The sequence below is a fragment of the Pleurodeles waltl genome, chromosome 1_2, assembly GCF_031143425.1.
Source record: "Pleurodeles waltl isolate 20211129_DDA chromosome 1_2, aPleWal1.hap1.20221129, whole genome shotgun sequence".
Taxonomy (NCBI): domain Eukaryota; kingdom Metazoa; phylum Chordata; class Amphibia; order Caudata; family Salamandridae; genus Pleurodeles; species Pleurodeles waltl.
In genome coordinates this window covers 597242099-597269795 of record NC_090437.1, presented here as the reverse complement: position 1 = coordinate 597269795, position 27697 = coordinate 597242099, and the positions used below count along the sequence as shown (strand labels likewise).

The following is a 27697-nucleotide window of genomic DNA, read 5'->3' as shown; positions in this document are numbered from 1 at the left end:
CTCCACGCCACTCCAGTCTGCCCCACTCCAATCCAAAACAAACTCCAATCCAAAACAATCTGTCCCACTCAAATCTGCCCCACTCCAATCCAAAACAATACCCCACTTCAATCCAATCCACCCTATTGCAATCTGCCACACTGCAATCTGCTCCACTCCAGTCTAAAACACTGTGCCCCACTCTAGACTGCCATACTCCAATCCAAAACAATTGATCCCACTCCAAAGCACCCCACTCCAATCCATTTCAACCTACCCCAATCCAATCTGCCCCACTTTAATCCGAAACAATCTGCTCCACTCCAAACTGCCCCACTCCACCCTACCCCTCTCCAATCCCAAACAACCCACTCTAATGCAAAACAATCTGCCCCACTCCAATTCCCCCTTTAGTCCAATCCACCTCACTCCATCCCAGTTCACCCCACTGCAATCCACCACAACCCACCCCACTACAATCCAGTCCACCCCACACCATTCCACCCCCAAACCAATCCAATCCACCCCCATCCCACCTCAATCCACTCCAGTTCAATCCACCCCACTCCAGTCTGGTCCAGCCCACTCCAACCCAATCGACTCTAGTCCAACCCACCCCACTCCAACTTATCTCAGCCCACTCCACTCCAGCCCACCCTACTCCAATACAACCCACACCACTCCACACCAATCCACTCCAATCTAACCAATCCACCCATTCCAATACAACCCTGCTACCAATCCACCTCACTCAATCCACCCACACCACCCCAATCCATCCCACTTCAATAAAATCTGCTTCATTCCACCCCACTTCAGTCCACATGAATCCACCCTACTCCAGTCCAACCCACTGCACTCAAAACCATCTTAATCTACCCCACTCCAGTCCAGTCCAACCCTCTCCAGTTACTCCACCCCACTTAAATCTGATCTACTGCACTCCAATCCAATCCAGCCCACTCCACTCAACTCCAATTCCCTCCATCCCACTCCACTCCAATTCACCTCACCCCACCATTCCCAGTCGAAACCCTTCCATCCCATCCCATCCATTCCACCCGATCCAATCCACGCCAGTCCAACCCACGCCACCCCACCTTAATCCACCCCACTCAATCCAATCCACCCCATTCACTGCAACCGACCCCACTTCATTCCAATCCACCTCACTCCAATCCGATCCACCCCATCCCATTTCAGTCCACTACAGTCCAGTCCAATCCATCCAACCCACCCACTCCAATTCCATCCATCCCACTCCAGTTCTCTCCAATTCAATCCAATCTACTCCACTCCAATCCAGTCCACCCCACTCCAATCCACCCCACTACAATCCAGTGAATCCAATCCACCCCATTCCAATCCAATCATCCCCACTCCAATCCAATCTAATCCACCCCACTCCAATCTAATCCACCCCAGCCCTATCACTCCAATCCAGACCACCCACCCATTCCAATCTAATCCACCCCACTCAAATCCATCCCAATTCAATCCACTGCACTTCATTTCAATCCACCCCACTCAATCCAACCTGCTCTACCCAATACAATCCACCCCACTCCACTGCAATCCAATTCAATCCACCCCACTACCTCAATCCACTCCAACCCACCCTTTTCCACCCCCACTTCACTCTATGACACTCTCTGCCGCTGAACCACTGAACTCTACTCCCCTCTACACCACTTCACCTACTCCATTCTACGACATTGTATTCCAACAAATCCATTCTGCGATACTCTACTCCCCCACTCCGGTCTGACACACCACCCACTTTTAGCCATGCTGAACAGCAGCCACAGTGATGTACAACATGGCAAAACACATTGCCAAAGTCAATAGCCCTTGTATAGGCGAGACTTATTGGCTTTGCCGATGCTTGTTAAAATGTTCTATAGCAAATAACTGCAGGAATCGCATCTATTTGACTTAACATGGACGGGCAGTAGGAAAAAATACAAACAAAATCATGACAAAATTATTTTGCGCTTGTACGCTTTAAATTAGTGTAATGTAATCAGTTTGCAAAGATTTGCTGGCAGGCCAGGGCCTGCAGCTGCAAGCATGAAGATAATCACGTCCAGAGAGTCAGGTTCTTTTTTCCTGTTTTCAGGTCATCGGAGTGAGTTCTTGTTGCCAGACCGCAGCAAGTACGTAAACATGGAGAAGCGGTTTCTTAAGAGTTACATGGATCTGCTGGTGCAGACGTGCCACCGGAGGGGAGCCCCGGCTACTGGCGGCATGGCGGCGCTTCTGCTGCCGGAGAAAAAGGATTCCGAGGCGCACGAAAGGGTTCTTGGCACTGTCAAGAGGTAATGAAACGTGAGATCTCGGAGCCGTGTACCGATCCTTACGAGTTACCCGTACGAGTGTCGTACGCAACTAAAATGTTGGCGCACATTTTAAAAGAGAGTTTTCAAATAATAAACCAATATTGACTGTTAGTGTAAAGATGGAGTCGCACGTACGAGCCCTTTCTCACGTAGTCCACTTGCTTTATTAACTGGTCACTTCCGGTTTTCTGAGGTTACTACCACAGACTACTCACACTGACGAATTTTAACGGTAGCCGGCCAGGGACGATACATTTTATAAAGGGAACAGAGAAAACTCTTGTAACAAAATTACAAATTGGGAGGTAACACTCCATAGTAACATAACTATCACTATAGGGTATTATTACCTCCATGTTGTGCTGAGGAATCTAAATGAGAATGCCCTAGTCCAACTACTCAACATCATATGCTTAATCAATGTTTTGGTTTACCTTTGTGCTCTATGAAGGGCACTGCAACCCTCACATTAAGCAGGCCTAGTGGCCTCACCAGCCGCAAACTCTAGGAGCTAAGAACAGGCTCACCAAAGTCTCTCACAATTGACTGGTGCCTCTAGTCGCTCCCGCCACTCAGATATCCGTTCTCACTTACATCTTGGGCCACAGGCTGGAATGCGAGGGAGCCAAGCAAAGTGTCCATGCAACTTTTAGCAGGTGAACACAGCCACCTGGACACCAGCAACAGGAATGTCTGGCTAGTTATCACATGGTATTAAAGGAAAATTCAACAGTCACACCTCATCAAGGTTGAATAGGGTCCGGGGGGAGAGAGGGTTGAATTTACCACTCAACAGTGCAAGGAGCCCTCCTGAATCTCCAGGCCTCCCTGCGTCAGCTCCACTGAAGCCCTCTCACGGACAGGGCCGCTCCGCCCCTCCAGAGGCCTCCCCCGTATTGGGAGACAGGCTGCTCTCCCCCATGGCTCACCGCCACAACGCGGCTCAGAGTCGCTCCAGGCAGGCAAACAGGTTGCGGGGACCACCTCAAGCACATGCTGCCAAAGAAAGGCCCTGTGACAACCACACCTGTCCCTCAACTGGCAGCTGGCCTGTCATCACCTCCTCTGCTTCCTGATCATCTCCAACCCCTGCTCACATGAAGTGTCCCTGATTACCAGGGAATGCCATCAAGCACTGGTGCTGTCTGGCTTCAAACTGCCGTCAGGCTCTGCAGTGCTGTTTGTCAGTCAAGCGATACCCACCGGCGAGGTAGGCCACAATCCGCCGCTAGTGCCCTCTCGCTTTCACGCAGTGCAGTTGTTCAGTTTGCGGGGCAGATAGTGCAGCGAAAGGCAAAAACCAGTTGGTATGATCAGTCACGCCCATATGTAGTGCGATTTAGGCGCCAGGATTATGTTGGATCAAATCTTGGCCAGAGGAGCGCTCTGCTTACACGGCCATCTTCGAGCTTGGCAAGCTCCAACCCCCTTCCTGGGTGAATTTTTAATTACACTGGAGTAATCAGAGTAATTTTGATAATCCTGCATAACTAGTGATGCAATATTACCGAAATTACACTATTATACCTGCTTGCATATTTAAGAGTAATTTGGGGCAAAACTCCTACTGCAGGAGCCCAGGAAAAACAAACCAAGAAAGCACAAATGCCTGCTTGCTGCTGCTGTTCATGTTCTGTTGCATTTAGCACTATTTTCTTAGCACGAAATCTCTCTGATTCATTCTAGACGTGAGGGTGCTTTTTGCACGAAGAAAATAGCATTATATGATGGATTATGCTCCTTACTTAATTACCCGTAATTATGCTGCAGAAATATATATGAGCTACACACACCCTTACTTATATCCAGTCTTAAGGACAGGAAATAATACTGTTATAGTGCTTTCAAGTGAAAGCATCCATTTAAATGGCGGTGCGCTTCATTAAATGTTGTTACAATCAAGTGTGAAATCCATTCCTTTTCCAGTCCCCTAGCACTCTTGGAGAATGTTTCTTTCTAAGTGCTCTTTGTCACACAGTCTTTGAATATTTGTCCACCCTATTTATACAAACTGTCAGCAGAGTTAGTGCCTCAGTTTGTTCTCAGAATGATGATAAATGGAGGAGACTTCTAGTTGCTAAGGTACTTGGAGACATGCATCATCTCAGCGGTCTGGCCAATAAATCACCTACTTTTTGAAAAGTAATTTGCAGCATTATGCCTATTCCTGTGGTGTATTTATATTACATACACCCACGTGTTGTTTTATACCTTGCTGATCTCTAAGTGTTTGTGCCTTTCAGGTTGAAGTTGTTTGAAATCCGTGCTGGTGTCGATGGGTTCATGGTGTACGATATTGACTTGGTAGAGTCAATGCAAAAGGTAACATTTGTTTTAAGCAACAGATGCTTTTACATAACATAAATTGCACCACAACACACTGACACTAACACATGCCAACAAAATAAGTTTGAGTAATACAAAGAAATGTATCACCAAGGAATTGCAAGGTATTGGGACAGGTAAGTAGACTTTTCGGACAGTTGAGGCCTTTGTAACAAAACAAAGCGAGAACGTTGAAACTATGACCTAAAACTGCCTCTAAGTTTGTCTTCTCCCTTTATCTAGTAAAAGAGTGACAACTTACTGTAAAGATAGTGTACTGGGATTGTAATTATTTTGCATTTGTGACTAAATATATATTGGTCCTGGTGGGAAGATGAACTAAATAAACTCTTAATGGTACTTTGTGTGCCTGGATATGCACAGATAAAAGGACTGAATCCAGACTGGTTCTTAAAAGACTCATAAATCCACTAGATTGTGACACTTTTCTTGCGTCCCCCTGTGCCCCAAACAACAATATGGTGCACCATGGCAGTCGTTGCCACAACAGCATCTACATTTTTTATGCTATTGTGGCTCTTTGCTGCATAAGTGCCAAAAATGTTGGCTCTAGTGCAGCAAACCACAAGGATCCCAATATGCCAATACAGGAGCATCACTTTAATGGCTGCCTTGCGCAGGCATTAAAAATGACAGAAAAAAAGGGCGCACTGAAATCTTGTAAATTTTACTGCACCATTTATATGGGCCTCCTGCGGGAGGAATACCCCTTTACATACTACATTATGCCTGGCACGGGCATAATGTGGCGCACGGGTTGCAAAGTTGTGCAATGCATGCACTGCACCACTTTGTAAATATCGCACAGGGGAATGGCATACTTAGCGCCGTCTAGCATAAAAAAAAAAAAAGAATAGGCTAAGGTGGCACTAAGAGGCGCTAGGGGCTTGTAAATCTGCCCCACAGAGTTTAATTGCTTGGACTCAGAACAACCTGAGGTTTCTCCATAACTTGTGCACTGTGTCAGGACCAACAATTTGGTTCAAGTACCCCTGTGTACTATTCAGAGAGACATAAACATGATGGGATGTTCCACTAAAAGCCAACAGAGTTGAGTTACCAAATACGTTCAAGCAACTGACATTTAGTGGTGAGTCTAACTGCTGCACTCTGAATGAATGGAAGCTAAAGCTGTAAAATTCGAGGTAGTCTCCAGGTACAGATCATTGCAGTAGGCTAGCCTTGAGAGGGTTATAAGCCCTTCATGTAAACAGTGCTTTCCCTCAGGGAAAAATGGCAAGATCTGCCAGAAATGTATTAATTAAATGTCACATGTTATTTCTGGTGTGCAGTCAATCACAAAAGGCCCAATTGTGAATTTGGGGGACGGGAACACCCGTCCACCAAACTTCCGACGGGAGGGCTACCTCCCCACCGGCCCCATTATGACATTAAGGGGGTCATTACGATCCCGGCGGTGGGTGTAATAGTGGCGGTAGTACCTCCAACTGGCTGGCGGTACATACCACCCTATTATGACATTGGTGGTTAGGCCAAAGCCAAAATGCCAAGTTAACACACCGACTGCCATGGCAGTAACGACCGCCGGGCTCGAGACTACAGACTCCAGCCTGGCAGCCGTCACTAGGCCGCCCATAGCATTTTGACCCCTCCCACCACCATGGTTTCCGTGGTTTCTGTACTGCCACGAAAACCATGGTAGCAGGCACTATCAGTGCCAGGGAATTACTTCCCTGGCACTGATAGGGGTCTCCTCTGCACCCCTCTCCCACCATCCCACTCCTGACCCCCGACATATACACACATACATACACACCCATACACACACACATTCCCACATTCACTGCCGCATGCATACATTCATACACACTCACAGCAACACTCACTAACATACATCCAGGCACAAGATACGGTTGGCGGCGTTCTGCTGGCATGGCACTGCTGCTGGCAGCAGCGCCACTTTACCGCCGTCCGCCACCATGACCGTAGCCGAAATTCCACCAGCCTTGTGGTGGAATTTCGGCTACGATCATAATTTGGTGGACGGTCGGTAGCCACGGCAACGGTATGTTGGCAGCCGTCGCCGTGGCGGTAGGTGGCATTTGCCGACAATGTTATAATGAGGGCCTAAGGCTATCACAATTTTTCCACCTGTCAGCCCAGCGGGGATGTGGTGGCAGTATTGTCACTGGCTCGTAATCGAGCCGGCGCAATGCTGCCACCCCCAGGTGGCACCAGCACCCTCGTAATACGCACTGTCTGCACAGCAGACGGCGCACATTACAAGGGTGCTGGGCAGGGGCACCCCTGCACAGCCCATGATGGGCCTCCTGCTCCTGTTCTCCGCTCCAGCCTTTTTATGTTTTTGAAACCACCATGAAAAGGCAGGTGGAGAACCAAGTTGTAATCAGCAGGGCAGTGGTGAGTTCAGCGCCACCCTGGCTTATTCCAACCTGCACTGCCGTCAGCCCATCGGAAACTCTCATCCCGACAGAGACAGCAATAGGTTGGCGGGCTGCCCACCAACCTCGTAATGTGGTGGTCGGACTGCCACAACCGCGGCAGTCCAACAGCCACCGCAAGTTTGGCGATCAGAGGACCGCCACACTCAGAATTAGGACCAAAGTCTGCAATACACAAGCTGTAGACAAACAGTACAGGTCTAAGCAGATTGTCAATATGTTCTAACAGAAAGTTGGGGTTTACAGAAAGTGATCTCCAAAGATCAGGATTTCAGCATGCTTACTGTTGAGCTTTAAAAAGATGTCCTACATCCACTCTGTGATTGTATGTGATTTTGTAGAAAAACATTTTCATGGAATGCCATTACTGAGAACTCATTTCACTTAAACAGTTTAATGGAAATTTACAGGATGAATGGCATTTACTATTTAATAGAAACCATTTCTAAACTGGCTTTTACATTCTTATTTTGTAAGGTGTAAATGCAATAGTCGCTGGTCTTACATTTTTGCCAGAGGTGTTTATTGCAGTGCTTAGTTCAGGGGATATTACTTCAGATTTATATATTTTAGATTGTCAAACAATTATGTTTTTTTTCGCTGACCCCTCAACAACCCTAAACACCACCGATCCCTGTGCTCATCACAACACATGACACCTGCATCCCAGCCTCCTAAAGATCCGTCACCATGCCAAAACTACACCCAAATCCCACCTTCCTTGACCCTAAAAGCCCTTTCTACTTTTTAACTTCACCACACCCACACTCCACCTATCCATGACCCTTAAACTCCACCTATTCCTGAATCCTACAGATTCCTTACTATCCCTAAACTCCACCCATTCCTGAACCCTAAAAACTCTTCCTTTACCTAAACTGTACCTTTCACTGAACCTTAAAAAACCCTCACCACCCTTAAACTCCACCCATCCCTGAACCCTAAAAAACCCTAATTATCCCTAACCACATCCATCCCAGCTACGAAAAACCCTTCTTCATCCCTAAACTCCACCCATCCCTGAGCCCTAAAACCCCTATTTACATCTAAACTCCACCCATCTCTGAACCCTTAAAACTCCTCACCACGCTAAACTACACCCATTCCTGAATGCTAAAAAACCCTCACACCCTAAACTTTGCCCATCAGTCAACCATAAAAACTCCTCACAGCCCTAATCTCTGCCCATCTGTGAACCCTAAAAACCTCTCAGCACTCCAAACACTCAAAACTTCCACTCATACATTAAAACCCCTCACCACCCCTAAACTCTACCCATTTCTAATCCCTAACCCCCCAACACCACCCTCTACTCCATCCATCCCTGAACCGAAAACCCACTCACTACCCCGAAACTCCACTCAATTATAATGTAATTTTGGATTTTTACTTAAAATTATCTTTCCTTTAAGTTGTTTTTCTCAATTTCAGATTTTTGAGATTTTCCTTAAAATTGTTTTTATGATTTGGTTTCCTCCAATGTGGTTTTGCTATAATCAATAGATGGCTACTGCTTTGAGGAGGACATTCAAAGATAGAGCATCAATTATATCTTGCTCTGAATGACGATATATGCACATTATTTCATCATTGAACTTTGATGTTGTATTATCTCATTACTTGTTACCTGGTTGGAATGTTTAGTATTTCCATGGTTGGGTCCAGAGGTGGTGTTGGCGTGGTGGTGGTTGAGTGGGATTGGTCACTCTGGACATGGGCTCTTACCTTTTCTAAACTGCTTGGTTTGCTCCTGCTTACTATTTATGCCTGGCATCAATACCACACATTGTGATGCATCTTGTCTCTCCATCCAGCCAGAAGCGAGGGGAAATAACCACTAACCATAATTTTAAATTCTGTAATTTAAGGACTTGTTTTCCTGTTCAAAAATGTTTCATTCATAATTTATTTTTATTTGGACCGTGATTGTTCACTAATATGGTTATAATAATTAGCTATCATTAGAATTGAATTGGCATAGCTTGTTATGCTTTCAACTCATATTTATTTTTCTTAAAAACCATTGATCCAAAATCTGGAGGGCCCTTTTAGGAGCATTTCATCAGGCTGGTTGTAAGAGCCTTGAGCTTCTCCTCCCTATTTAGGCCAATTCATATATGCAATAATCATGTTTAATAACCTACTTCTGGTCCAAAAATCAAGACAAACATAGCCAGAGACATGTAGAGCAACTCCCCCAAAGGAGAAGCACTGCAGCATGTTAGCCCACAGTGCCTTCCCTGGGGACTTGCTTAGCTCCCCCTCAGACCTCCAGTAGATCTACCAAGTTTACAATCCAACTTCCTTCCATACAGAGAATTTTCACCTAGAAGGAGATTGGAGATGTCAACACCACAAAACAGTACCACATTGGAGTTACTACATCAGTATAAACTATTGGTCTCTGGGAACCTTTGCCCAAAGACATGCATTTCTTGCCCGCTATGGAACTGGACACTATTTCCAGGTCCCTTTTGCAAGGTTTGGAAGCTTCCCCTGCTAGCCACGTTCTTGGGTAAGTCCCTGATGGGGTCAGCATAGCACCTGGCCTCACACTCCAACGGCCATACTCAGCAAATCCCTGTGGCTTAGCTGTCTTGTTTGTTTCCTCTAAACCAGTCACTCAAGGAGAGTTGCAATCTGTCTGGGAATCTAATATTTGGATCTGAAACTGTACAGAAGCACATAGCTTAGTTTGATGTAGTATGGGGAGATGGCAAGATTCACTGCTTCCTGCCCTTAGCTAGAAAGACCTGACATTTTACATTCAGCACAAGGCACCAGCCCCCTCCACTGCCAACTCTGCCTGCCTGTCTAGAGCACAATAAGCATTCAGTTAAGGAGATGCATGAGAGGAAGAACATCTACTGGGATTTGCCACAACATGCATACATTTGGGGTTAGGAACAGAAATCCTTGTAATCTGGTGAAGACAAGAATAAGTGCCTTTGATTCCTGGGAAAGTGAAGTGAACACCACCAGAACTAGTTCCTTGTGCAGAAATAATAATAAAACAGTTATATATGCAAAATAGTCTCTGCTGTTGCCTAGTGGCTCTTTGTGTTACAGCCAATACAAGCTCATGAAAAGCTCATCAATGTATCTAGAGTGATTGAAAAGACTGCAGCTATGAGTTTGAGTTTTCAGATTGATAGTCTGTTCCTAATATCCATGACGGTCCTATTCCCAAAGCTTTTTCTGTGAGTAGTTGTGTCTTATTTGTGCCTTAAGTGTACAGTGCTCCTCAGTATTCAGTTCTGAGTCACAAACTATTTTTGTGAATAGTTGTATTTTACTTTGGGATTAGGATTCACTTGAGTAGTGACTTACTCATGGCATGCTCTTGGCGTACTCCAGTATTGCCAGTAATACGTTGTATCTACTAGTGAAAAACATCTTTGTGTGTCATGTGCATCACAACCACTTACAAAAAATTATTTGTGTATCAGTTGTGGATATGTATGTGTAAATGACTTCTGAGGCCGTCATTACGAGTGACCCGTTCATTTCCAGTCTGTCTGCAAACTACTGTGGTAGTTACCACATGCCTCGCAATTTTCCCCAGGTAAATTCCAGAAGGTGAAACCTACTGGATTTTACAGGTAGGGGAATGCACAGTAAATGTTGGTATATGTAGATTTTGGTGAGTGAGTGCCAAAATCCATGTTATGTCCCATTTTAAAGGGCACAACTTGTAATAGACGATAATTATCAAATCTTTTAAATTCTGATCTCCGAGGAATCAGATTTTAAAAGATAAACGCCTTCTCAGTTGGGCCACTTGTCAGGTCAGTCATAATGAGGGCTTGTGAGAGGAGTAAGAAAAGGTTACCAGCTGTTTCCTGGCCAGCATTTTGCCCGCATTCTCCCTGTTCCCTGCCAACTTTCTACACAGTTAGGCTGAGGTAGGACTATGTCCTCCAGACTCCTCAGCGGCAAGGCGGGCTGGAAGGGTCAACGACACGCTAACATTGTTCCAAGGATCCTGCAACACAGGTGTGTTCCTGGCAATTTCCCAGCTAGCATTTTGCCTACATTCTCCCCGTTCCCATGCTAAACTTTCTACACATCTAGTCTGGGTGGGACTATGTATCCCAGACTTCTCAGCAGCATGGCAGGGCTGGAAGGGGTGGTGAGGACGTGGGCAGGCCATGCCAGTGCATGCATCTGGGTGAAGACCAGGCAAAGAGAGGTCGTCTTTCTCCATCATCTCCCAGAAGAGGCAAGGCTGGATCTACCCTCTTTCATTAACAATCTAGTGGCTGCTGTTTGATTTGTAAGTTTGGTCCCCCTTTTCTAAAACTTCCTGTTATTTCTTTAACTGTTATAAGTATTGTCACTGAAAGCCATTGACAATAATGGGGAAGCGGAAAGCAGGAGAAGCTTTGAAACCCTCACCTAGTGCAAAAAAACCTAGGAAACCTTCCAGAGGAGGATCCTGTCTACCTACTGATGCTGCTAGACACTGTAGTCTCGACGATATTGACCCTTTAATCAAGGAGGTGGAGTCAATACAGAACACTTAAGCAACCACCACTAGTGTCAAATTAAATCCAGCAAAAGTGCCAGACATGATTAAGAAAAATAAATGTCTATCCAATGGTGTGGCCAGTAATGCTCACTCAAAACCGCACCTGGCACCCAAAGTGCTCCGGAAATTCCTGGGATTATGAAAACAACAGCCACTAGGTCTAAAGATACTCCTCCCTGTAATGTGTTGCTAATACCTCAGCAACCTTTGTCTCCTAGAGTCAATATTATTTCCAGCATCCCTTGCTCTAATAGGTTCTCCCCTTTAGCAATAATTGAAGTGACCTGCCAGTCTACTACTAAATCCCTGGTATCATCTCCAGTTCAGTCTGCGGCAAATAGAGGTAGTGAGTACACAGATGTTTTCCAGATGCCCGTTACCAATGAAGACTATTATTTAGTTCACCACAAACTGGACAATTTAAAAATCTACTCAGATTACTTATATGCAGAGCAGCAAATGCTGCTGTGAATATTCATGCAGTCAGGGGCCTGGGCGTTAGCAACAAAGACCTAACACTGGAACAAAACCTACAGGAAGGGAGTCTTTCTTAAATCGACTGCATCCTACTATATAGGGTTTAGATCATGCTGCCTCTAATCAATCACCTCTGCTGGGCACTAACGTGAATGGAAGTTTAAATCCCTTTTTGAAAGCTTTACGTCCCGCCCGTTTCAATGATACATGCCCCCTGAATGAAAATGGCCAAGCCATCTGTTAATTTACATGGTTCTTGACATTCCTTCAATCAGCATAATGCTGAATCTGCTGCTAATTTTTTTCAGAAGGCCAACAAACCATCTGCTATCAAGGACCCACAGTGACAACGCCCCCATTCTCAGGGGAATCCATCTCAAACCAGCTACGGGGTCAGTTTGAGGAGAGTACTCTATATGACCCAGGTACCCAAACTGCCTCCTGGATCATTTGAGGACACTGATTCTCTAATCAATAAAGTCGCGCATTGGTTCAGGGCTAAACATAATTGCCTTTCTATAGGAAGATCGGACATTGAATATGTCAAGCAATATAGTATAGATCCATCAACCTCCGACAACATCCTTGTAATCAGGAGTCTAGTCTTGTTGCAAGACCCGAGATGTCCATTGGGATGCAATTGATTGACTACCCCCCCCCCCCAAGCGTAGTCTGCTTTATCGGCAGATTGTATTATATCTGGGAACTTAGCCACTCATAGTATCGTTAAATCAATTGGGTATGATATTCTCAGGCAACAATCTAGGGGAATCAGTGGTAATTTATTTGGCTCTGTTTTGAGCACAGAAGTGCAATCATGTGATGACTTTTATTCCAGTAGCAACTCTGAGCCTTGATGTAGTATTTCAGTAATTTGGTGGAATTCGGCAGGTATCAAAATTAAATTAATTGATTCTGAATTGTTATCTTTCATTGGAAATTATGACGCATGTTTCAGGAAACTTAGGCTACAACTAGAGTGTGCATTAAAGATTTCTTGACTTACAGTGTAGAAGCTTAACCCCCCCCTGGGAAATGTGGACCAGCAATTGAGGGGCTGTTAATTTTGATAAAAAAAGATCTCATATGTTCACATGCAGCACTGAAGGTTGATTCCCCTGATATAATGGGATTTACATTTTTCTCTGCCATGAATTTGGTACTAGTAAATGTATATGTCAGATAAGCCCCTGCTAGTAGTGAATTTCCTGTTCTAGTTCTCCTGGATGAGTTAATTGAAACATACCAACAGCATGTCAGGATAACAGTGGCATGAGACTTCAATACTTCTTTTGAGTCCTCACCCTTTATTAGCAAGTTAACAGAGCAGAAGATGAACAGTGGAACAGTCCCCAGTTAATGGGAAAATATCAGTGTTATCTTACTGGCTCTGCCCCCCCAATTAACCTCTTTAACTATAAACCAGGGTATAACGGCTTATAACGGCCGTACTCATTTGGACCATAAGAGGGTGCCCACCTTTAAGTGAGGTTATTATTCAAGTTACACAAGAAAGTACGGGGTTCTCTTAACGAGAGCGTCGCGGATATCAGCGTAGCCCTGGGTTGTATGTGTTCCTATTTGGAAGGGTAATGTCAGTGAAATGTCAGTAGGTAACTGCAGAGTGCATGCGCAGGGAGGAACAGCAGGGGGAGGAAATTCCTTTTACGGACTAGGTGGTCTCACACACTATATAGTGTCATGCTTCATCATTTGACCACCTAGACCCACCCAGGTAGGACAGTGCCACCTGGGCAGACTCAACCTCACTGTTAAAGGAACAGGAGGGAGTGCGTAAATAAACTTGTTTCTGGAAAGATCGGGATCCAGCTAATCTACTGAAAAAATTAAAAACACCTAAGCAGACACCTGTAAGGAGTAACAAATTTAATAGTGGTATCTGACTGGTGTAGTTAAAACAGGGGTTGGGACACCTCTGTGAGGACAAGGACTCACAGGGTCACCTAACTAATAGCCAACATGTTTCTGCCCTCAGAAGTGAGCCAATGAAGGTCTCGGGGCATTCGTCAGGGCCTAGGATCCCTACGTCTCACGTTGGAGGAAATGACTCTATGTGAAAGTCAAAGAGTGTGAAATAAAAGGTCTACCTTACCCAAGGAATTACCTTGAGGCGGCCCTTTTCATAGAGGCTGCTAGCCTCTGGTATCCAGGAGGGGGAGTGTCCCCTTATAGTCAAACATACATCAAAGGGGACGCTCGCCGTGCGCCTATATCGTCCTCTCCTTGGACCGCTTGTGACTAGGACACTCCTTTCTTGTACCCCGTACTTTCTTGTGTATTTTGAGTTATAGGGAGCTAAGTACGGTGTGTTCCTCCACATTTGTCCCTCCTTCTCCCTCCTCCTCTCTCCATGTGTAATGATGGTTATTATTCAAGTGTCATCGATTATGTCTTTTTAGACCTAAGGCCTTGAACTTTATTGTCTGATATGAAAGTTGACATCTGCACAGACAGTGATCATAATTCTCTATCATATTAATCACACTGTAGTACCTGAACCATTATTAGTTAATAACCACAGGTGACTTCCTGGCCGCATGCAATGTCTAACCACAAACTGTATCCAGAGTTGTGTGGCCAGATTGTGGCTTTTTTAATCTAACTTTGAAGGCATTCCTAGTACTGTTATTCCCATTGTAGATATTCATAAATAATTTATTGTTAAGTTGCAAGACATTTTTTATGAGAAAACTGTGCATAGCCAGCCTGTTCGTGTGAGGGAGGTTAAATGGCTTAACCATGCATGCAAATTAGCCAAACTAACATTAAGAACAGCTCTGAAAAGCTGTGCATGGGCAGAGATTAAAGAGGCCAGGTGGAATTACAAATCTGCCCTTGCTAAAGCCAAGAAAAATTGGGAAGACAAGATCTGGCAAAACCTGCTCCATGCTGTCAAAATGAAGGATAATAGATCTTTTTGGCACATAGTATCACATGGCAGCAACAATAGCGCTACCATGTATCATCACCATAGTCAGACAGGAAGCTGTGCTACTCGTTTCTCTAAACTGTATGTCAAAGAGAATTTTGATGATGATCTACTGTTGAGCCTAAGGATGGTTGACTTACTCTGAAATACACTAACATCAGGGGTAGAGACTGCTAATACAGTGTCTTATAGTTTAGAAGACGCCACTAATGCCATCTGTCTCCTTAAATTTTTAAAAGCTCACGGACTTGATAAAATCCCTGGTAACCTGTTCAAATTGGAGCCCCAAGTTTGGGCAAGCTATGTAAACCTCTTATCTAATGGCATCTTGGCCTGTGGGGAAATTCTTGACAGCTGGAGGGGGGGTGGAGATAATGTCTGTATTCCATCTAACTATAGGCTGATAAGCCTTATAGACAATCTACAGAAAATTTGGCAAGGCAGGTCCGCGAAATATTATTCAAATGGGTAGAAGAAGAACATGTACTGCCCACACTCCAAGCTGCCTTTCGACCAAAGACCAGCACTTCTGATCATGTTTTTAGATCTGCTCTCCTCTATTGGAAATACATTTTCTTGTTAAAACAAAAATTGGATGTAGTTTACGTGGACTTAAGAGCCGCGTTTGAACTTGTCCCCCAGGAGAACCTTCTGGGGAGTTTTGCTCAATATGGGTGTTCTGGGGAACTTGATCAAACTCATAGCCAAACTGCACTAATTCCCTAATGTGACTTAAAATTGTAATTGATACATTTCTGGTATTCTGTAAATCTAGGGGCCTTGAGCTGAATGCAACAAATAACAAATATATGGTGTTTGGGTCAGGTGTAGTGACGAACTGTGCAGTGAGAGATGGAAATGAACTCTTAAAAAGAGTCCATAGTTTTGATTATCTAAGAGTCAGACTATCAGATAAATTGAAGTGAGAACCCCAATTCAACAAAAGTTTACGGATAATCCAATACAGACCCAAAGCAGTCCTCCGAATGTGTAAAAAAACAAGCTCCCGCTCAGTATCCCCTACATTGGAAGTGTACTGTGAGAAAGCGCAGAGTACTGTGCTTTTTGGAGCTGAGGTGTGGGGATAAGCCGAAGCCCAGCATTAGGCTATTTAGAAAATAAATAACTTTGCAAGATCGCTCCTAGCTGTTCCAGCTAATACTCCCCTGGGCATTCATAGAATTTCAGACATGGCATCGCCTAAACCTATTGGGTATGCCTCTGGGCTACACAAAAGTTAAATAAATACAGGGATTCCCTTTGGGAACTAGCGGACATGAGCAACTCCCTGCAGATCCCATGGTTCAACTATGTGTTCGACTGGTTAAAAAGTTAGGTCTTCAAAGATTATGGGATGAACCTAAAACCTTTTGTAAAGCTGATGTCAGTGGTTTAAAATTTCACTACTGGACCTTTGTCTATGAACAGTATGCTGCTAGTGGGTCAAAAGGGCATTTGACTAATCAGTTTTTTTAATTTAAGATCACCCCTCGTTTGAGCCATTCCTGGAAATCATTGCATCGCTTTTAACCAAGAGTTTATATGTGCGCTTCCGGCTGGGTAAACTTCCATTGAAATCTTTCATAAACAGATAGGGAAAAGGGAAAAAACGTGGCTTTAAATCTATGTCCAGTTTATGGTATGGTCCCTGAGACAGACGAGCATGCAATGTAACTTTACACCCGCAAACAGTGGATACGTCCAGTGTGCCTGAACCTAGGGGTGACTTGATATTTAGCTGCACACGGGATCTTGAAGAGTGATACCTCAATCTTAATTATAACTGCTGTCAGCCCCTATTTGTCGAATGTTTGCTACAAGCGTGCGAAATTTTTATCTCATACCGTTACTTGAACAGCAGGATTGTTTATAAATTGTTTATAAATTATGCTTTGCACCCTTTGTTACTTCATTGACAGTCTACCGATTTTAATGTACTTTGACATTATTGCACTTTAGTACAATTTGGGATTGTTTGTAATCTCTGTGATCTCTGCACTGCTATGCCCCGAGAATTGGAGTCCTATTGACACTCTGTACACTTTTTTCTTTTCGATTTTGCACTGTCGGATCCCCAAAAGTAACGTATTTAGGCGTTTTTACACACCAGTAACTCAGGGTTGGTTGTATTGACTAGCTACTGTAAATATATATTGAATGATTTTAGGGGAGAATTTGATTCTTTTAATTTGGTCTTAGTTTAAAAAATTTGCTCGATAAATCTATGAACGTAATATTTGTTTATTTCGCTAGAATAGTCCATGGATGTTCCTGTATTACTTAAAATAGCAATTACATTTTTAAAATGTTCTATTCTTTACGTGGTTATTTTATAAATTTCATGCAAATGTGTATCCCTTTTTTGTTGTGTTTTTTGCTTTCTGCATGTTTTGATGGTTTTAATAACCGAGTAAAGAACGTTGTGATTGTTTGTGGACTCATATACTCATCTTTGTGAATTATGCAGAATTTTCCATAATCAAAATTCTGCATATATTATCCACCATGCTCGACCTTATTCTAGCTTTCTATTTATGTATCTGATTCTAGAAGTGTGTTTAATGTATATTATAATGTTATATATTCCTATAACTTTCAGTTATTCCAGGAGCACACTAAAGGACCTAACCAGCTGCACCTGATACCAGAAGTGACTGTGACACAAACTGATTTGCTAACTATGCCGCCTGTAAGTCAATAAGGGCACAGAGCCATGTCACTATAAACATATAGCATAGATCAAGATTCATAGCTATCGCGTTTTTAGTATGCGTTTGTATGATATTTCTGTTTGCAGTGTATCAACATGTGTCATTTACATGCATCATGAGCGATACTTTGAATGACAATTTATCTTTAGTAGATGAACAAGAAACCTGATACAATGCAAAATCAAGGGAATCATTTAGGGTTTGGTGGTAGAGGAAAACAGCCTTAAATCCACAGCTCTCCTGCTCCTCCAATCTTGCAGTTACCTGTCTCATTTAGAGGAGGGGATCAGCCATGATTCTCATGGGAGAGCCTCAGATGGCTCTACAACAGTGCTTAATTTGAGCCAGTGGTTTCCGGTGGGGGACTCAGCACTTATTTTTGAGAGTCAGCACTTCGTTTTCTGCATCAGGCATTTACTTCAAGCAAAAGACACATATGGGAAAGACGGAGGAAGAAAAAATTGAAAAAGCATCACTAAGAGATAAAGCAGAAAGCTGCAAGAGTGAGCTGAAGTAACAGAGAGTAGCTGTAAATGGATTAAAGAGCCCAGAGATGGCTTTAGGATTACGCTGTCTCAGTATTCTGTGCTCGCACATTTATTTATTTTTTATAAATACATTTTTATTGATTTTGCGGAAAAATAAAACAATGATACATATGTATAACTTGGTGCCAACGGGCACCTGGAGACGGTCAATCCCATAGTCCCGGACAAGACACCATAGATGATGTTTGTACAAAGCGTTATTGGGTTAACATTATAGCCTCAACACATCAGACGGGGGGAGGGGAGAGAAAGGGGCCTCCCATCGATCAACCCCGGCGTGGTGCCGTCCAGCAAAGCAGGCTAAGTACATGACGTGGCCTCCCACTTCCCCCACACCTTGTTGTATTTATTTGGACATCCACTGGCTTCATATACAAGTTTCTCACGCTGTGCACACCAGTCCACCCCTCGCCTCCATTTGGTCAATGCCGGTGCGGCTCCGGCCTTCCAGTCAGCCATTATATCTCTCTTAGCCACTAGGCACACCACCCCCAGGAAAGTTCGGTCTGGTCTCCTTATTCCAACGTCTCCCAGGACCCCTAGTAGGAGCGGCAGTGAAGTCACCTCTATGTCCTCCTACAGGACCCCAGAGACTTCACGTATGACCGCTCTCCAGTAGGCCGCTATAACTGGGCATGGCTATACCAGGTGGAAAAAATCGACCTCCGGATTTGCACATCGGGGGCAGTCGGCTGTGGATTGAAGGCCTGCTCTGTGTAACCTTATGGGTGTGAGGTATGCAGTGTGGAGGTAGAGGGTCTGTTGTAATCAGAATCGAGTAGCCTGTAGTAATCGGAATCGAGTAGCCATTGTTAGAGTCCGTGGGGCCATCAGTGCCTCATTCCAGTCCTCCCCTTCCATGGGACCCACCCATTCCTCCCATCTCTGGCGAAGTCCCTCCAGGGAACAGGCAGTGTTGGCAATCAGGGAGCGATAGATCTGGGAGACCCCGCCTCTGCCCAGGCTCCCCATCAGTACCTTTGCCTCCATAGGGCTATGTTCGGGTATATTGTCACCTGCTTGGGCGTGTACTAACCGGGCATGACGAAGCTGGAGATACTTGTGGAACTGTGTCCTATTTAATGAGATGAGTCCCTGGAGTTCCTCAAAGGACCGCATGTGTGACCCCCCAAACGTCGCCCAGCGTGAAGATACCTATGCTGTTCCACCTCTGGAATCCCTCTAGGTATGCAACCTCCGCCAAATGCTTCCCGTGCCATAGCGGGGTCTGCCAGGTGAGGAGACCCCACCATCCCGACACTTTCTGGGCTGCGCGCCAACCCAGCAAGATCACCCTGGTTACATCTGGAACGTCCCGAGATATCGGACCACCGTACAAGGCATCAAAAATCTGCGTGTAGCTCAGCGTCTGGAGTTCCAACCGAAATGCTGGGTCCCTACAGCCACCCCCCACCCAGTCATTGACCACGAGTAGGTGCATCCCAAGGTGGTAATAATAAATATTGGACATGCCCAACCCTCCGTCGAGAACGTCTCTCTGGCAAGTTCTGAGTGCCAGTCTGGGACGGGTGCCACTCCATAAAAACTGGTGTGCCAGCATTTCCATCTCCTTGAACCATCTCCTAGGGATAGGGTGTGGAAAATTCTGCAATAAATAAAGGAGCATGGGAAGGATCATCATTTTGTAGAGTGCTATTCTTCCAAACAAATTAAGGGGAAGGGTCCTCCAACGCTGGAGGTCATCCCTAATCCTTCTAGTAAATGGCGTAACGTTCAGTTCCCATGTTAGTTCTGGGAGCAGTGAGACGTACTCCCAGGTATTTAAAACTATTCCTCTGAATTGGGATATTTTGTTACCAATCAATACAGTCTCTGGAGTGGTGCAGGGGGACCAATAGGGATTTGCTGGGATTCAGGGTCAGTCCTGAGGCCTCCGAGAAGAGGTTCAGGATCTGCAGAATACTAGGGCCACTTTTGGCCGGGTTAGAAATATACACAAGGACGTCATCCGTGTACAGCGCCACACGCTCCTCTGGGCCAGCGGGCCGAGACCAGCCCTCGATCAGGGGGTCTTATCGCAGCAACTTTGCCAGGGGTTCTGTTGCCAGTGCGAAGAGTAGAGGGGATAGTGGGCATCCCTGTCGAGTGCCACGACCGATGGGGAACGGGTCGGAGACCACTCTGTTCACCTGTACCTGGGCAGTCAGATTGGAGTAAAGTAATCTTACCAGGCCTCGGAATTTAGGCCCAAGTCCGTTCCCTTGCAGGACGCGATTGAGGTAGGACCAGTCTACCGTATCAAAAGCTTTTTGAAAATCAAGCAAGGGTAGAGCCAGAGGGGAATGAGATAGGGCCCTGCGATGCACCAGGTGTAGATGTCTAATGCAGTGCCTAGTGCTACGGGAGGGCATTAAGCCACATTGGTCAGGGTGTACTAACAAGGGGAGTAATTCCCTCAGCCTGGAAGCAAGGATTGAGGACAGCACTTTGATCTCAGTGTTCAAAAGAGAGATGGGCCGATACGCCGAGCAGTATCGCGATGGGGGCTGGGTCATGGGGATCACTACAATTGTGGCTTGGTCGATCCCAGAGGGGAAACAACCCTGTCTCTCTGCTTCCACATACATACTGAGCAAGTGGGGACCCGAAATATCGCCACATCTACTGTATAACTCTGCCGGGAATCCATCTGGTCTTGCCCGATGCCAATCTGGCAATCGCATCGGTGATTTCTGCGAGGCTGATAGCCTCGTCCAGGCTATCCCTTGTCGCTTGGGAGACTCTGGGGAGGGTTATATCATTTAGGAGGGGGGATTCCCTTTCAACAGGTGGCCGGGGGTGCTTCGCATATAGCCGTGCATAATAGGAGGCAAATCACTGTGCGATTTCGCTGGGTGACCTAGAAAGAGATCCCGAGTCCTCCATGATTTCGGATATGACTCTATTAGCCAGAGGATGGGTGGCCAGCCAGTGTAAAAGCTTCCCATTTTTGTCCCCTCAACCATACACTCGGGGAGCCGAGGCCCTCCAAATATGTTTCGCGGATTTTAACATTAGGTGTTTGATTTCATCTCTAACAATGGGAAGCTGCCTCTAGCTGAAGGCTGACGCGGAGGTCATTTGTTGGCGTTCTAGGCACAATGCCCTACCTTCCAGTTCCGACACTCTCAAGTTACAAGTGCGTTCGCACGAGCGAAGGAGATGTTTGGCCCGTCCTCTAAGAGTAGCTTTGCATGCAGCCCAAACTATACCTGGGGACCGAACCGATCCCAGGTTCTGTTCGAAGTATTGAACAAGATGATCTCTAATTTCAAGAGTGTAGTTGCTAACTTGCAGGTACCAAGCGTTCAGCCGCCACACCAAGCGTCTGACGGGGTCTGCGCCACCCAGCCGGATCTGTTCTGGCGCGTGGTCTGAGACTCCACGCGCCAATATCTCCACCCCTGTGACGTTAATAATGTCTAGAGTGGCCATAAACACGAGATCGATTCTGGTGTGCGTCTGGTGGGCAGCTGACGTGTGTGTGTGTGTGTACTGACGCTTCCTAGGATGCCAGGTTCTCCATATCTCGCATAGGCCGAGACTCTCAGCCCAACCACTGAGGATCGATGCCCGGCCGGATCTGCAGGCAGTGACACCACCTGAAACATCCAGTCTGGGATCTAGAACTGCTCGCACATTTAAGTACATCAGCTGCATGTTTCAAAGGTGAGCTCTGGGCACCAGCACATTTTTATTTACAAATTAAGCACTGCCTACAATCTCAAAGCCTTCGTCTGTAACCTGTCTGTGACCGGGTTTCTGGCTGAAGAGTGTTTTAAGGCTTGCCCCTTTAGAGGTGCAGGTCACAAATTCTGTATGGGTCAGGGCCCTTGCTTTTTGGTGTTGCAGAAATAAGAAAGTACTAAAACGACTTTGTGATATGGTGGCTGTCTGGTATTTCAGTTTTGCTATAAGTGCTTCACTGAACTGCCAAAATAAATCCTTGTGGACACAATCAGGATCTCTAAATGGGGAAAGCATTCCTCCTCCAAGAGGGCAACAGAGGAACCTTTGACAGCCTGGCAGACCCAGTGCACTGCGGTGATTGGAGTTTTGTTTCTATAGGGAGAATAGTCAGGCTAAAAGTACTTGAATTCAAAAGGCAAAAAACTGGACTGTATGAACTACTCAACCCTGACTTGACCCATGTCAGGTCCGTGTCTACATCGGGTTTATGGCTGTGTTATTTTGTCTTCCAAAATGTTTAAAAAATAGAGAATGGTCACAACCATGGCCTGATTCACAAACTGCACTTTGTAGTAACTTAAACTTTTGTAGTAAATCCAGCAGTATGTGTGGCCAACTACTGGTAGTGCAACGCTCACCCATAGATAAAGGTAGGGAATTAAAATAAAACCTCATATTCAAAAATATTAGTTTAGAGTAGTAAGGTAGTAAAAAATATAAATACATATAAAATAGTGTTAAAAAGATAAAAATAGTACATGTTTGTTATTTAATTATGAAATATCTTATAATTAAATTATAGCAGAAGTGTTTGCTTAATTGACAGAACACTTTACCATACTCATTCATCAGTATGTAGAGGGAGTATGAATTGTCACTGTAAGTTTTTTTATGGCATATTTGTGTTTTTATTTATTGTTTTTATAAACTTGTATTATTGTAGTCATGCTGTGCTGTGCTTAGGAACAAGTTTCCTTAAAAGAAACTATATTGACAGCAATGAAAAGTCCCATTGGCTTCCAATCAATGCATATATTGCTTAATACTATCTTTTATTACATTCAGAGGCAAATCAGCTAAAAAAAAAACAAGCTACCTATCATCAGCATTATCCATCAGCTGCTGTCTTATTCAAATACTTACTGAGGATCTACTTGAGTTGAGTCTTCCCCTCAACCAGAATGATAAAACATCTGGAAAGCTCAGTGCTGGCTCTAAGAATATGACACACACCTTATCAAGATCTGCCCAGCTATGGGGTTGCTTTCCACCTCCTTTGATCTTACAGTTCTCCCTCATGTTAATTCTCTCCTCTTCTTGTGTGTCCTAATGCTTGATATGCTGATCTTGTGCAGTTACCGGGCTTTCAAAGGTTAAATATCCATCCTTAGCAATCACCACTCTTTTCTATCACAATTGTAGTACTATTATCTCTTTACTGTTGTATTGTTTAGAACTAATCTTAAATTATTATCTTCCTAGGGAGGTGTTACACTCTATGGCCTAAAATATAACATTGCAGTTGGCATTCTGTTTATAGATGCTTGGTTTAGAGGTAAGGTTGTTTTCTTCTTAAATTGTTTAGGTTGTTAGGTTGCTCTTTTTCTTCTAGATTTCTATTGTATTTTCTACAGAAATTCGATAATGCTGTTCGTTGGGTGTTGATCAAAATAACAAACAATACCAAAGCTTGAAACTGGAGTCCAGTACTACATGGCTCATTGGTGTAGAAGTCTATTTGCTATTGTTATCCATGTGTATTCTTTTGATGTTCCAAGTCGTGATATGGGTCATAATGACCTGTCACTTATTTCTGCACTCTTACAATGTTTTTAACCCCTTCGCTGCCATGCCTTTTCCCCCTCAGATGACAAGCCTTTTTTTGGCTATTTGGGGTAGTTCGTGCTTATGCCCTCATAACTTTTTGTCCACATAAGCTACCCACGCCAAATTTGCATTCTTTTTCCAACATTTTAGGCATTCTAGAGATACCTAGAGGTTGTGGGTTCCCCTGGAGGAGACCAAGAAAGTAGCCAAAATACAGCTAAAATGTAGTTCTTTTCAGAAAAATGGGAAAAAAGGGCTGCAGAAGAAAGCATGTGGTTTTTTCCCTGAAAATGGCACCAACAAAGGGTTTGCGGTTCTAAAATCACCATTTTCCCAGCTTTCAGGGACACGCAGACTTGAATCAGAAAACCACATTTTTCAACACAATTTTGGCATTTCACTAGGACATACCCTGTTTATACTATCTTTTGTGCTTCCACTTAGTGACAGAAATGAGTGTAAAACCAATGCCGGATCCTTGACAGCTAAACATTTCTGAAAAGTAGATAAAATTATGAATTATGAATTCAGCAAGGGGGTCACTTGTGTAGATCCTTCAAAGTTTCCCTATAGAAAGTAACAGCTAAAATAAAAAAAAAATGAAATTGAGGTGAAAAAGAGCCATTTCTTTCCACGTTTTCTTCTATAACTTTTTTCATCTATGGTAGAATTTTGAAAGCAATATACCGTTATGTCTGCTGGACTCTTCTAGTTGCGGGCATATATCGGGCTTGTAGGTTCATCAAGAACCCTAGGCACCCAGAGCCAATAAATGAGCTGTAACGTGCAATGGGTTTTCATTGTATATATAGGGTTTTCATTGTATTCATTTGGTAAAATATAAAGAGTGAAAAATAGGCATCAAGGTGCTGAGAACCAGTGGTTATTTGCACATCTCTGATTTTCAGGGTCCCCATAGAGTATGTGAATTACAGGGCATTTCTCAAATATACTTCTTTCTTACACACTGTCTAACATTTGAAAAGAAAAATATAGAGAAAGACAAGGGGTAATAACACTTGTTCTTCTATTCTGTGTTCCCCCAAGTCTCCCAATAAAAATGGTACCTCACTTGTGTAGGTCAGCCTAGTGCTCTCGACACGAAACACCCCAAAACGCAAAATGGACACATCACATTTTTACATTGAAATCTGACGTGTTTTGTGGAAAGTGCCTAGCTGTGGATTTCGGCCTTTAGCTCAGCCGGCACCTAGAGAAACCTAGCAAATCACTTTTTGCTCACATTTACTGGATGGAAAGGTATGAAATCTGAGGGAAGTCACAAACTTCCATCCACCCAGCATTCCCCCAAGTCTCCCGATAAAAATGGTACCTCACTTGTGTGGATAGGCCTAGTGCCCGCCACAGGAAATGCCTGTCACATTTTCCCAAAGAAAACGGACTTGTTTTTAGCAAAGTTCCTAGCTGTGGATTTTGTCCTCTAACTCAACCGGCACTTAGGGAAACCTACCGAACACAAAAAAAATTTAAAACTAGACACCTAGGAAAATCCAGAATGGAGTGACTTGTGGGGCTCTCACCTTGTTCTAATACCCAGAATCCTCAAAATGTGGCAAAAAAAAGCTTTTTCCTCGCATTTCGGTGATGTAAAGTTCTGGAATCTGAGGGGAGCCACAAACTTCCTGCTACCCAACATTCCCCCAGGGGAATGCTGGGTGGTAGGTAATTTGTGCCGGCACAGTGATCCTACAAAGAAAAGGATTTCTTTGTGGAAAATGTGGAAAATGTGCTTTTTTAAACAAGTTTAGAGGTTTGAAGAGGAGTCTGGATAAGAAAATGTGGGGGGATCCACGCAAGTGACACCTCCCTGGATTCCACAGTGTGTCTAGTTTTCAAAAACGTTTCGGTTTGGTAGATTTCCCTAGATGACCGCCGCGCCAAGGACCAAAAACGTAGGTGCCCCCCTGCAAAAACAGGTAGTTCTGTAATAGATAATTTTGTTGTGTCCACGTCCTTCTGTGATGTTCCAAACATTTAAATTGTGAAAAAGAACGCTCTTAGGTTGTGCTAAAAAGATCAATTACCCACCAACCTAGTTGGTGGCATGCTTCATCATGGAGGACCTGAGACACCTAGCATGTCACAGGTGTGCTTTGACGCCTGATTACAGCAGAGCAGGTTTTTTAATTTTTTATTTTACAACACATACTGGTTGGATTGGGCCCGAGGGTGAGTGAAGGTTCAATGGATGACATTTTTTTAACAAGAGATTTCACAAAAATGAAGCGGACTGTTAATAACTGAAAAGCAAAAAAACTGAACCAATGACTCACAGCTCGTGGGCTGTAAAGCCACTTCAAGGCACCAAGGCCCTCATTCTGACCTTGGCGGGCGGCGGAGGCCGCCCGCCAAAGTCCCGCCGTCAGGTTACCGTTCCGCGGTCGAAAGACCGCGGCGGTAATTCTGACTTTCCCGCTGGGCTGGCGGGCGGTCGCCTTCAGGCCGCCCGCCAGCCCAGCGGGAAAGAGGCTTCCACGATGAAGCCGGCTCGGAATCGAGCCGGCGGAGTGGAAGCTGTGCGACGGGTGCAGTTGCACCCGTCGCGTATTTCACTGTCTGCGCAGCAGACAGTGAAATACATTTAGGGGCCCTCTTACGGGGGCCCCTGCAATGCCCATGCCAGTGGCATGGGCACTGCAGGGGCCCTCTTACGGGGGCCCCGCGACCCCCCTACCGCCATCCGGATCTGGATGGCGGTAGGGGGGGTCGGAATCCCCTCGGCGGCGCAGCAAGCTGCGCCGCCTTGGAGGATTCAATGGGGCGGCGGTACACTGGCGGGAGCCCGCCAGTGTTGCCGGTCCGACCGCGGCTTTACCGCCGCGGTCGGAATCCCCATTGGAGCACCACCGGCCTGTCGGCGGTGCTCCCGCGGTCCTCCGCCCTGGCGGTCTTTGACCGCCAGGGTCAGAATGACCGCCCAACTGCTTTACAGTCCATTCACACACCTTTCATACATGACATGCACAAGACCATTCACGCAAGCAGCCGCCTGCTCAGCACATTACAACACTCGCATCAACAGACAGCGCTGTTTAAGGGCCCATCACTTATATAAGCCCACATGTCTGACACAGCAATCACACCAGCTGCCGGAGTCTGTGGACTGGCATTTGGCCAGCAGTGTCACTATTTATACCGCCAGCCAAGCGCCACTCCACACACACCGCCATCACTGTTTTTTTAACAAAAAAGAAAACACTAACTAATTATAAGTAAATGCAAAACTACAAACACATAAGCTATAAATAAATACATAACAGTAATGCCAACGATTAAACTGAACAAAAAATATAAAACAATTTAGAACAGGTAGTTTACCCTCACAGTAGTTCCCAATAATTCTTTTGGGTGTGGTAACTTCTGAAACAGCCGACCACATACAGCCCAGGCTTAGAAGGACAATCATGGTAGTACATATGAGTCTCCATCCGGATACCTTTTCCGGGCAGAGACTCTACATTTCTTAGTGGTAAAGTCTTTTTGGGAGTGGGAGGAATGTGATCAGGAAAGTGGCGATCTGTCAATCTAGCCACATCTCCACCACTGCTTCTCTAGGAACTCTTACCTGTTCCACCGCAACAAGGCTTTTTATCACTGACTCCTGAAATTTAACAAATTTCATCCTTGACTCAGGGGACAATTCTTGAACACAATAAAATCATGAAAAGGTGCTAAATGGAACAAATGTATAGCCAACTTTTTATATCAATTGTAAGACTTACAAACAGCATTGTAAGGTTCCAAACTCTGATCTACTCTGTCGACACCACCCATGTGCTTATTGTAGTCCAAAATGCATGCAGATGTGTGCACTTCAGCAACCTGAGCCCCAAACAGTTACAGGGGAAGTACTGT

General features: G+C 44.9%; 1 protein-coding gene across 1 annotated transcript in view; it reads left to right on the top strand.

Moving 5' to 3' along the window:
* The window catches only part of LOC138301776 (malate synthase-like), a 215917-nt gene that overhangs the window by 161874 nt on the left and 26346 nt on the right, over positions 1–27697 (top strand). The window contains exons 9-12 of the mRNA XM_069242281.1: positions 2099–2297; positions 4562–4640; positions 17645–17734; positions 23477–23549. Of these exons, the coding sequence (XP_069098382.1) occupies positions 2099–2297; positions 4562–4640; positions 17645–17734; positions 23477–23549 (441 nt within the window). The remainder of the gene's footprint in view (positions 1–2098; positions 2298–4561; positions 4641–17644; positions 17735–23476; positions 23550–27697) is intronic.